The sequence below is a fragment of the Musa acuminata genome, chromosome BXJ1-1 (assembly GCF_036884655.1).
Source record: "Musa acuminata AAA Group cultivar baxijiao chromosome BXJ1-1, Cavendish_Baxijiao_AAA, whole genome shotgun sequence".
In the NCBI taxonomy this organism is placed as follows: Eukaryota; Viridiplantae; Streptophyta; class Magnoliopsida; order Zingiberales; family Musaceae; genus Musa; species Musa acuminata.
In genome coordinates, this window is record NC_088327.1 from 11,130,521 (window position 1) to 11,141,995 (window position 11,475).

The 11,475-nt window shown below is 44.3% G+C and overlaps 2 protein-coding genes across 2 annotated transcripts; one reads left to right on the plus strand and one right to left on the minus strand.

Annotated features, from left to right (window-relative positions):
- Nucleotides 1-210: 210 nt before the first annotated feature.
- On the minus strand, nt 211-8,151 carry LOC103992079 (cysteine-rich receptor-like protein kinase 44). The gene is made up of 9 exons (XM_065181770.1): nt 7,422-8,151; nt 4,707-4,788; nt 4,237-4,471; nt 3,549-3,661; nt 3,257-3,459; nt 2,457-2,667; nt 1,248-1,485; nt 990-1,140; nt 211-914 (listed from the first exon to the last, which is right to left on the minus strand). Exons 5-9 carry the CDS (start codon nt 3,446-3,448, stop codon nt 528-530), a joined length of 1,179 nt encoding a protein of 392 aa, XP_065037842.1. The 5' UTR covers nt 3,449-3,459; nt 3,549-3,661; nt 4,237-4,471; nt 4,707-4,788; nt 7,422-8,151; the 3' UTR covers nt 211-527.
- Nucleotides 8,152-9,071: 920 nt separating this feature from the next.
- LOC103992060 (uncharacterized) lies at nt 9,072-11,055 on the plus strand. The gene is made up of 3 exons (XM_009411643.3): nt 9,072-9,957; nt 10,197-10,426; nt 10,535-11,055. Exons 1-2 carry the CDS (start codon nt 9,223-9,225, stop codon nt 10,257-10,259), a joined length of 798 nt encoding a protein of 265 aa, XP_009409918.2. The 5' UTR covers nt 9,072-9,222; the 3' UTR covers nt 10,260-10,426; nt 10,535-11,055.
- Nucleotides 11,056-11,475: the final 420 nt, after the last annotated feature.

Here is an 11,475-nt window from a genome sequence, read left to right on the forward strand (position 1 = left end):
TTAAGTTCTGCGTCACGGACAAACCAAGCATATGCCACCCTATCCGAAGTACGTACTCGTTTGCAGCATCATGCACCGTTGTCTTCATGGTGAACTGTGTACGCCTGGTAGCATCAGCATATCGAGGAGGAGAAAAACACGTCTCGGAACTCGCAGTAGATCCAGTTGGCCTTGTCATTGGCTTGGGAATCTATTCTGGAGCTGAGTAAATCAGGCAAGTGGTGTGGGACCCATGCATTATTATTGCCTCGAAGCAGGGAATCAATGCCATGCAGGGGTGGGTGTCGGTGCATGGGATTCTACATTGAAAACGACCCCATGGAAGCGATTAGTAGTGCATTTGTTCCATGAGTTCCACGGTATACTTCGTCATCATACCGCGTCATGCTGGGTTAAATCTTCACTATGCCATCTAACGTGGATTGAATTATGATAGATGAACTCTTGAATGTACTAATACGTCCAGGTGCTCAAGAAAAGTAGAGAGAGAGAGAGAGAGAGAGAGAGAGAGAGAGAGAGAGTTCATTTCACCGGCCCTCCGTAGTAAACGATACGGAGATAGAATTCCGAGAGAAGTCTTCAGCTATGCCGTAAAAGATGGAAGAAGACTTGGTGGCATCAGTAGCAGTGGAAGCAGCAGTACTGTTTGCGCTTGTCCTGGTGAGAGTTGATGTGGCGGTGCTTGTCCATCGCCCTTCTCTTCCACGAGTTCCAGGCCTTCCTGGCTTCGGCAACGAGAACGACTCACTCGATAGCATGAGACGGACACCGTGCATCTCAGGTCTGACAGAAACCACGGCTTGGCAGCACAACAGTGCGACTTGGATACACAATGCGGCTTCATCACGGTCCCAAGTGGAAATACTAGGATCCACGATCTCCAATGCTTTACCTTCCTCGAAGAGCTTCCATGTCTGTAAGCATCGGAGCCAAAGAAGCATCTTAGCACCCAGAACACGATTCCTAAGATGGCATGTGCTTGAACTTACGTAGCTCAGTAGGTCGATCCGCTCTTCGTCCAGCTTTTTGTCGATATTTTTCCTCCCGCTCACGATCTCCAACATCAATACCCCAAAGCTGAAGACATCAGCCTTCGCTGACAGATAGCCGCTCAGTGCATACTCCGGTGCCATGTAGCCGCTGCAGCAAACGCAAGTTCTTATTGCATCAGGATCACAAGAATCGATTCCGCAAGAAGTCACAACAGCTCAGGGAAAGGATGTGAACGGCATCCTTGGAGAACTCACTAGGTACCAGAAACCTTAAATGTATTGACATGCGTATCATCCCCTTGGAAGAGTCTTGCCATGCCAAAGTCAGCTATCTTTGGGTTCAATCGGTCATCGAGTAGAATGTTGCTGGCTTTGATGTCTCTGTGGATGATCTTCACTGGAGACTCTTCATGGAGGTACAGAAGGCCCTTTGCCACTCCCACAATAATCTCAAAACGTTTCGACCAATCCAGTGATGCCGTTCTGCGCTTATCTGATGTTAGCAAGCAATAAATCTCAGGTCATTCTTAATTATAATGTAATATCCGATTTGTGTTTGCTCCACAAAACAGAGCAGTTGACCAAAGTAAGCAAAATATTGCATCATGGATGGCCACAACTCTTATGGCTCATAAACCAATCTATGAAATAGAAACAAGACAAGATACAGGCCAGAAGCATACTTAAAACCAAGGCAAAACATTGTAATCTTATTTGCAAGTGGGAAGTGATTGTGTGGACTTCCAACCTAAAACGGAAGCAAGAATCAATATGCTTTACTGATTGTGTCTTTTTCCTGATCAGATATTTATCTACTGGTAAGCACAATGATCAACTACAGGCAGGTTGACTGATTCTTCTCTACCACCACTTGATTATGTTGATAGAAACTAGAACCTAATCAAACCCAGTCAGATAGACCTCTTGGAGATACTGACGAAACAAGAGTAAGAAGATTATTTCTCTTCTCAAACCTGAGATTCCTGGTTAACTCATTCACTCTGATTCCTTTAATTGAGCTCCACCAGCACCCAACCGTTCATGAAAACGCCATAGATGTGATTCCCTGCCTTCATCACAGTGCAAGATAAGCCTCTTGCTGCAGGATTTCTCATGAAGGGTGAAAGAAATGTATATCTATTCCAAAAAAATGGAATCCTTGTGCCCCTTCTGTCAAATATTCTTTTTACAACGCTCATTGTTTTGATGTGATCAAAGTTTTATTTTTCAACATCAATTATCGTATCACATAGAGATGTATGAATTTATCATTCAACTTTTTATTTAGTCTATGCATATTTGATCAATGAGTGTGAGAAGTATGTGAAACAACGTTACTGATGCATAATAAAAATGCCTATTGTAATGCACAAAGTTGCTTAGGTACATGATGACTAAAATTGTGTGTGTGTGTGTGTGTGTGTGTGTGAGAGAGAGAGAGAGAGAGAGAGGTGAGATGCAAACCAAAGAGGAAGTGATCGAGGCTTCGGTTTGGGAAGTAGGGGTAGACGAGCATCTTCTGATCGGAGGCGACGCAGCAGCCGAGCAACGAAACCAGATTCCGGTGTTGGACTTTGAGCAGTAGACTGACCTCGTTGGTGAACTCCCGCACCCCCTGCCGAGAGTGCAACGACAGCTTCTTCACTGCTATCTCCGGCCCATTCTTCATCACCCCCTGCATTAATTGGTCCAACATCCATCCATCAATTTTCATGAGTCATTAATCATAAACTTTTTCCAATATGACACCTTAATTCATGGTCATTTAAAGTTTTCTTCCTATAGCGACTTATGTTCCATGTTATTTCTGGAGAGAGAGAGAGAGAGAGAGAGAGATGAAGGGCAAAAGCCCAGCAGATGCCATTACGCAAGGAAAGAAATGTACAGATCTAACCGAAGTGGTGAAGAAGGAAGAACAGCTCCTCATGTTCTATGTGTGTCCACAAGAGATAGCTATTACTGTAGGCTCCGTGTGAAAACAGACCAAATCGAGTCAACAGTTTCAGATGGTCAAAAAGGTCGCGGCGTAGTACTTACGACTCGAACAGCAGCAGAACTTCACAATAACTCGTCACTCGTGACAGAACAACAGAACACACAGGAAAGGCTTAGTGATTCGATCTCGATAGGCAGTGACAATACAACGTGTGCACCGTCAACAAGACGTTATGAAGAATCATCTGGCTGACAAAACCATTCTACCAATTGTAGAACCAAATCCAGCAATCAAGATTGTTAAGGATGAGCTAAGGGAGGCGATATACCTTATAAACGGGGCCGAAGCCGCCCTGTCCGAGGAGATTGGCTTCTGAGAAGTTATCGGTAGCGGCCTCCAACACCTTGAGATCGATGAACAGATTCCAAGGCGACGACTGCTGCTGCTCCTCGTCGCCGCCTCCGACTCCCCCCTTTCCTTTCCCGCTCCTCTTCCAGCACCCACACATCGTCGACTCCATCGAAGAGGATCCTGCAGGATATTTTGGCTCGGGTCAGCTGCAGACAGGATGCAGGCAAATGGCGTCGAGGATGGATATATGGAGGAGACCATCCGATTACTTTCTGCAATTCGTCTTATGGTTGACGCAGGAAATTTCGGGTCGTATACGTGCCGGTTTCGTCCTCACGTACTGTGTGACGGGTTCACTTCCAACAACTTCTTCGAACTGCACCTTCACCCAAACCAATCAAAATGATGAAGCTGTGTCAGTACATATAACAATCACGTATATTTCGAATAAAGACCAATCTTAGGATTATGTTATTATAGATATTTTGTTATCCTACATCAAATATTGTTCTTACATCTTAGCCCGTACCCATTAATCGCTCAAAATCAACTAAATTGTGTCTATCAGACGGGATCGATGGCTGCCAAGTTTAAGCTGATGACGACTAAGCCATACGCGTTAAGACTATTTTGCATGTTTGACTTCCCCCATTTTGAATGGGTAGACTCATAAATACTGTGCGAATAAGATCTCGAATGGGACTTGGTGACCAACTCGCTTATTCTTTGTCATGTGAAAGTCTAATGAGACAATCACATGTGATTCGATGAAGAACCTACCTATTCCAACGATCAGACCTAATGATTCGGACTCCAATTCTTGAGTCAAGCATTTGATTGATGGTCCATTACGGTATCCATCAAACGGTGTGTACCTTGCTAACTATGTTCAACGGAGTCCCTTTCGACGACGTGAGCTCATTGTTTGGCGAAGGAAAACAATATCAAGATAGTTACCTCCACAGAACTGAAGTTGTCGATTCCACCAAATCCTTGGGTTGGTATCGTTGCCCACACAACAGATGGGACTGATGCGATTGACATGGAGAAATCAAATGAGAGGATTTCGACCTAACACCATCATAGATGTATAGACATGTCACCCGTTTTGTGCTGTAAACATGATACGGAAGCCTGATCACATCCGATGTTGAATTCTGCGGATGAACAAACCGGTAGCTTCATCCTTTTCCTGTTTCAGATAGAGAGAGAAATCAACTTTGGATTAAGTGAGGCATAAACATGAACTAAGAACTCAATTAGTCAGGAAGCAACTGAGGCCAAGGGTGAAGAAATCAAACACCGCTACTACTTGGTAAAGGAAAGAAGGATACGACTTTAAGCCATGCAAGAGATGAAGAAGACACTGACGACAGAACAATTCTGCTCTGCAGTGAAACATGAATCTGTCAACTCTTCAATCTCACCCTTTCTGTGAATAAATTTTGATGTTCAACATTCCCATCTTTTCCTTCAGCAGGTGTATGTTGATCCTCTCTAAACACAAACCTGTAGATTTTGAATCATTTTAGCATTTACTGAATGGTAGAAAATTCGTGATCTGTAACTGGAACAGCAGCAGCATCTACAAGAACCATAAAAGAATCAAGACGGCGATTCAAATCATCAGTTGGTATCACTGCAGACAAAAAGGCAATGTACAGAGCTGGTAAGAAGAATGTTCTAAATTCTTGTATGGCACCAAACATTCTACAAAATGTTCAGAAGTGGCAAGCCTATTGTCTCGCTAACACATTACTAGAAAGAACAGACTTCACCTGTTTTTGGGGCAAACTGTTGACTGGGGTGGAGGATCTGTGCCAGAAATAGAGAAATTTGGCTTTTGCGACAACCGATACTTTCTCATTGATCACTTCTAATGAAAGTCCTTTATCAAAAACTTAACAACATGAATTAATGTATTTTGGTCATAACAAATTAGTTCCAAGACAAGCGATGAAGAAAGAATGGCATAGAAAGCAGAAAGTGGTAAATACCAAACATCTGTTATACTAAAAAAACTTGCTCCTTAGTGGTTTAAGAAGAATGTTCTAAATTAAGGTTTGGGTTTAACGTGGCTCTTCAATGTCTTAAAGCTACAAAGCAACTCATGTAACAAGCAAAACAGGATAGGTAGCTTATTCCTTCCGAATTACAAAATATACCTGAAGCATGAAACCAGATGGTGAACTTTGATGCACAGGAAGCAAGAATGAAAAACTACAAATGGAACTTTAAGACATGCTATGAAAACTTTCTCATAACATCCACCAAACACTCGATATCAGTGTGACCCTCACCTTAAACATAATGATGCAGAAATGTGCCACGTGAGAAAACTAAGAATGAAAGTTCTCAAAAAAGGAAGTCATACTAATCATTATCCAATAAGATAGAACCAATAGTCACATTGGATGTCACTCAGCAACAAAGACAAAACATTCAGGTCCTAAACTCGGTAATTGTAATTTCCTTTTAAAAAACAATCAGAGAAAACTTGGCACTCGTCTAGATGCTTCTTATCACCATGAAGAAACAGTTCAATGATGCTCCAAGGCAGTTGAGAAGTTATTCAAATTAGTTGGAACTGGAAATATATATCTAGGTGTTGCACGGTAATTTCTTGAATTAAATTGAGAAGCATAAGCATAACATGAGCTCAGAATCAGGGCAATGATATATGTGTCAGAACTCAGAACATTTCAATTCTGAATCATCACCAATGGCTTCTACAAATTGCATAACTTGTCCATAGATCAAAAACCACCTCAGAGGCAATGTACAATAGACCCCTCAAGTGCTGAGTACATCATACCTCTGACACTGACCCAAAATCAGATAATAACAAATAACTAATATTTTGTCGATCAATCTTCCAAATAAATTACTTACCATGTATGTTCATGAAAAAGTACACCATAGCATCCTAAGCAATTTCACTTTACAAGGCATCATCAAGTTTACATTTTGTGTTTGAACCCCAAGTTTATGGGAGAGCTGATTTTTGGGTGTGAGCCCTTTCCAAGAGGCCCTTCAAAAAAAGATGAGTTTATTTTTTCCTTAAAAAAAAGGTCTGGGGATTTGATAAGAAGTCACTAGTAGTTTATATTCTCCCTATAATACAGTGAATATATTTGCTCTTCGCTCTTGGAGTAGGTTCAAAACCAAACCATGTAAAATCTGTGTCTTATGTCTTCTCTCTATTCTTCTCAATCTCTTATTATTTAGTTACATGCTCAGAATTATGTTGAGATCCCAGGTTTTTCCTTAACATCAATAATGAACTTAGCTTGAGTGCAACAAAAGAGAAAGAACTAGGAAAAGAAAACTGCATCCTCGCCCCTTGAGAATTGTCTTAGATAAAATGTATGCAAAATTCACTGAGACGACATATTCTCTAGTAGCTAGTATATTTGATACTTAATGGCTTCAATCTTGTGTTTTTCCTGAAAAATTTGAATAATGAGATACTTCAATACCAACAAATATGAACTTGCATCAAAAGTGCTAAAACCCATCCCATCCCAAAGCAGGGCAATAAGTAAAATACATTATACACGAGTCCTAACTAATCCTTTCTACTGTTTTCTCCTAAAGTAAAGCAATTTTGAAATCCAAAAGAAATTCAACATAGAATTCAATTGAACAACAATGTAAAGGGAGAGCCTTGCAAAGTAGACTTTTTTGGGTTTATTTATTTAATCACATAATTTACAGATTATCGGGGTGTTCTACATAACCTTGGTCATGATTACAAACAAGACTCCAAGAATAGACAACAGTTTGAAGTTTTATGACAAAAGCACCTCCCTTTTTGGAATCCTCCAAGATCTGCAAAGAAAAGCAATGCATATAGCTTCTGGTTTGGAAAATAACGCAAAATTATTGAAAAGGGCATTGCTATTTATATGCACAACCATAACAAAAGGAATTGTACGCCACCTTATTCGACAATTTTGTACGAGTCTGTAGTTATTTCTGACAACAACAACAAGCCAGGGAAAAGTGACTGCATAAAAATCCATGTAAATGAAAAATTACTGGGGAAGAAAGCACGTAAAGGAATTAAACCATAGCCAAGACTATCAAATCAATCAAAAATCAACGAATAAACTTTCGTTCTCCCTGAAAGAATCACTTACATCGAGTTCTCGCTGAACAATCTTAGCCCTTTTCTTTGGCCGCCGAGGGAGTTTCCTGCCTTTGATGGCGAAAAAATCCTCCTCGATCTCCGGCCGAGAAAGCGAGATCGAGAACTTCCTCGTCTCACCCTTCTCCGATTCATCTGATCGTAGCCTCATCGTCTTCACCGGAGAATTAATCTTCTCCATTGCCAGAGCCCGCTCGGTTGGTGCATTACAAGCAGCCCTTCTCGTCCTCAAATTCCAGGGCCTAGTGGCCTCTGCCCCTGCCGCCGCACAAGAGGTGTCCCTTTCTGCCTCCCGTCCTTCGCTCCCTATCCTTTCCCCCTCCTTCGAATCCCGAAACCCCGGCAACGGCCTCGGAGGGGAAGATTTCATCTGGGAAGTCCTGTTGTCGCGATCGGCCGATCCGGGAAGTTCGACAGTGGCGCCGCTGGGGAGTTTGGAGCAGCGGAGGAAGCGCTGGCCACGCCAGCTGAGGGTCGGGAAGGAGAAATTGTGGAGGCGGCGGGGTCGGGAATTTAGCGGCGGAATAGGCGAGGCAGCCGGGCAATCCGCTACCGGGCCTCTGGCTGCTCTTGCAATCCCTTCCTTCTCTGCGACTATCATCATCGACAGGGTTTCTTCGGCTCGCGATCCAAAGAGCGAGCGAGGCGGAAGAAAGCAAAACTGGGAGCCTCCTGTCAAAAACGTTAGGATGCGCTCTCGGTTTCTTTCTCGCGGGTTTCCAGACAAACAACCTAATCAAATGGGAAAGAGCATTAATTGACGCCGACCCGGACCCGACTGCAGACACGAACGAGCACCCTCACTGCAAGCTTGACCAATTGTATCTTGAAACGTGTCGAGGTGTAGGATTGGGTACGACACTAATAGGTGTCCGTCTTCACTTGATTCTCTGTCCACTGAGACATACCCGCCTTCTGATTCGTAGAGATTCATCAGATCGGTAACACGAGTAGGAAAAGTGTCGTTTTACTTGTCGTGACCGGCCGATGTGTCGACTCTTTCGACGGCTCTGATTGCCTGGTGGGTACAACGTTTGGTTCGCCGTTCCGTGAGTCTGGTGAGGGTATAAAAGCTGACCGGACCATTTCGGGTATGAATTCAATTGATTCGCGTACGACTCAAACCCGACCCACTTTATGTCCGTTGAAGACAGCCAAAGAGCGAGCCCATCACCATGAAGACAATCCATTGCGATGCGGCAACAAACGGGTAACGTGAGACATGCGGCTTCCTTTTGACGTAGTCTTCACACGTGCGACACATGCGTTCCCGCCGGCACAGTCCCAAGTCTGGGTTGTATGGAAAACGCTCACGTGACATGCGACGTGGACCACAGTGTCCATTCAAAACGAGGAGAGGGAAAGCGCGACGCTGAAATAACAGCAAAACCCCGAAAGCTCGGTGCGTGGCGCAGCACACCCGCATCCTAAAGCTGATTCATTTGGAAATTTCCACGTCGTTCCATTCTCGAGACGTCGATTAAACGGTAAAATCAATCGTTCCATAGTCCTCGAACAACGATGTGGCAGTTTTCTATTGGGTCGGCCGTGCTGCGTGTGTCCGAAACCACTTAGCGAAGTTGTAACGATTCCTTCGATATCTTTTTCGTTCCATTTATAACCCCTCTTCGCTTAAGGAACACCGCCCGCTTCTCCGCCTCTTCCTCCTCTCTCTCTTTCTTCCTTCATCCAATCCTCGACCTAAAACGTCGTACACCTCTTCTTCACACTAGCGGTTTCCGACTCACGGAGGCCTCCTGCTCTTCCCCTGTGAGAACCTCAAGAGACGGGTCATGTCAACGACTGGGGGGGCCTCCGAATCCACGGTGTATTCGGCGGAGACGGCCAGGAGGCCGTCGGAGGCTGCCACGTCGTCGACGCATTCTCAGGCGCAGCCCCGGCGATTCGACGTGCCACAGGGGCACCTCCTTCGTAACTTCTCCTTCCCGATCTTGAAGACATGTGGGAACCAGCGGGTGCTCCGCTGCATGAGCGTCAACGGAAAGGGCGAGGCCATCGGCGGCGGGGCAGCCTGCCGGACATCCTCCGAGGCGGTGGGTGGCGGAATATGTGTCCCAGAGTGTGGCGGTGATGACGACGGCGGGATCGAGGAGGTGAGGGAGAAGCTATTGGTTCACCTCCGGAAGGCGGCGGACCGGATGAAGCTGGTAGTTCCACCACCGATGCCGCCGCCTCCTAAGGGCGGGGATACCCAGGCTGAGCCAGAGAGGGAAGCGGAAGCGGAGCCGTCGTTGTCAGCTGCGGCTCGGCCTTCGAAGCTGAGGACGAGACGACGGAGATCTAGAGCTCCGGCGGTGTTCGAGATGCAAGCGATTGCGTCGCGACCGGAGGCCGCAGAGAAGAGGGCGGTGCGGCTGAGGTCGGGGTGCACGGAGCCAAAAGAGCGCACCAAGTTCTCGATTACCCTCACTAGGGAGGAGATCGAGGAGGACATCTACGCGGTGACGGGGCACAGGGCTCGCCGGCGGCCCCGAAAGCGCCCCCGCCTCGTCCAGAAAAAGCTCGATGTGAGTCCTTTTTGTTCTCTGCATCATTTCGTTGCCTAATTCAATAACCTAATTTCTATTTCGTCGAAGAATCCGGTTTTGTTTCTTTCGTTGTTGATGTTTTATCATCGTCCATAGATTCAAAAAAGCATCTTTTTCTTCCCTTCTGCTTTTCTCCGAAATAGTAGACAAGAAACGATTCTTTCTTTCCTTATGATACAAGGATTAGAATTTTATGTGATTTTTTGGGTTCGTACCAGTTGTTGTTCCCCGGTTCATGGTTGTCAGAGATCACCCTCGACACATACAAGGTCCCCGATTAGAGGCAAGGTCATCTCTGCTGATGTCAGTCCTTCTTCCCTTCTCCGCTCCGCCGAGGACGCTATCTTAGTCATTAATCCCTCGTCGCCGTTGATTGATCTCTAAATTCTCCTACTTCCATCGCTCCAATACATTGCAGCAGCAGAGCTCTTTTACAGTTGTTCTTTCGGTAAGAGCCGACTTCTATTCAACTGGTCTTTTTTAGTACTTCTCATTGTTCGCTGCCGTTGGTGTACTTCGAAGCAATCATTCATTAGCGCCCATATCTTTGTTACAGAAGTAGAGAGATTCATCGTGTATTTATCTGATTGCTGCTTCGATTTCCATTGCTGATGGATAAAGTAGTGATACTAAACGGATTAAACAGCAAGCAGTCATCTTGTAAGAAGAAGGATGATGATGAGAATGAGAACAATGAAGAAGGAAAAAGCGTGGTTGCGGGATGGATCATGGTCAACGATTTGCTCTCGTGTCGCGGTCATCTCCTGTGCCGCACAGGACACCATGGTGCAGCAGGCACTCGGAATCGTGAGCGGGTACGGAAGCTTCGCGGACGGTTTGATCCAGATCTCGCAGAGGAGGTTCGGTGCAGGAGGGACTCGATCCCGTTCCGTATCGAGACCGGCTCCTGACGCGGCGGCCACGGATTGGTTGGAAACTTGTTGGACGTCCGGTTGTTTCTTGGGCTGGCAAAGGCTTTGGGTCGTGAATGAGTTCGATTCATTGGCCGCTGTATTTTAGGTCACATTCTTGTAATTATTTTAGCTGACGTAATACTATTTCTAATTTTTTACTTGATTTTATTGAATAATATGATAAATCATTTTCATACGAGCCTCTTTCCATCGCGAGGGAGTTCGATTATTGAATAACACCGATTATTTCGTAACCGTTCATTAGGCGAAATTTTCGGTCCTATTAGTACTCATTTCAAATCCTGTCCGTCCATATGGGTCATTGGTCAGTCAACGGGTTGGATGGCATGCTTAATTTAAAATATTTAAATATATAAAAAATTACATAATATAAATATTAAATAAAATTTTAAATTATATAGAATGGGGTAAAAAAAATAATAATATCAACTAAATACCATAGACATAAACTTTTATCCTGATTAAATAACATGCAACAATACATAGGAAATAATTATATCAATCCAATCCAAAATAAATTGTTCAATTATATAAAATAAATAATTTATCTTACATAATTATT

Bases quoted from the DNA above. Each gene is read 5' to 3' on its own strand.
- LOC103992079 (XM_065181770.1), bottom strand. From the start codon at position 3,448: ATGGAGTCGACGATGTGTGGGTGCTGGAAGAGGAGCGGGAAAGGAAAG. The intron at 1,486-2,456 runs GTTTGCATCTCA...TGCTAACATCAG, and splicing joins CCTCGATCACTTCCTCTTTG to ATAAGCGCAGAACGGCATCA. The intron at 915-989 runs GTAAGTTCAAGC...CGATGCTTACAG, and splicing joins GGATCGACCTACTGAGCTAC to ACATGGAAGCTCTTCGAGGA.
- LOC103992060 (XM_009411643.3), top strand. From the start codon at position 9,223: ATGTCAACGACTGGGGGGGCCTCCGAATCCACGGTGTATTCGGCGGAG. The intron at 9,958-10,196 runs GTGAGTCCTTTT...GGTTCGTACCAG, and splicing joins TCGTCCAGAAAAAGCTCGAT to TTGTTGTTCCCCGGTTCATG.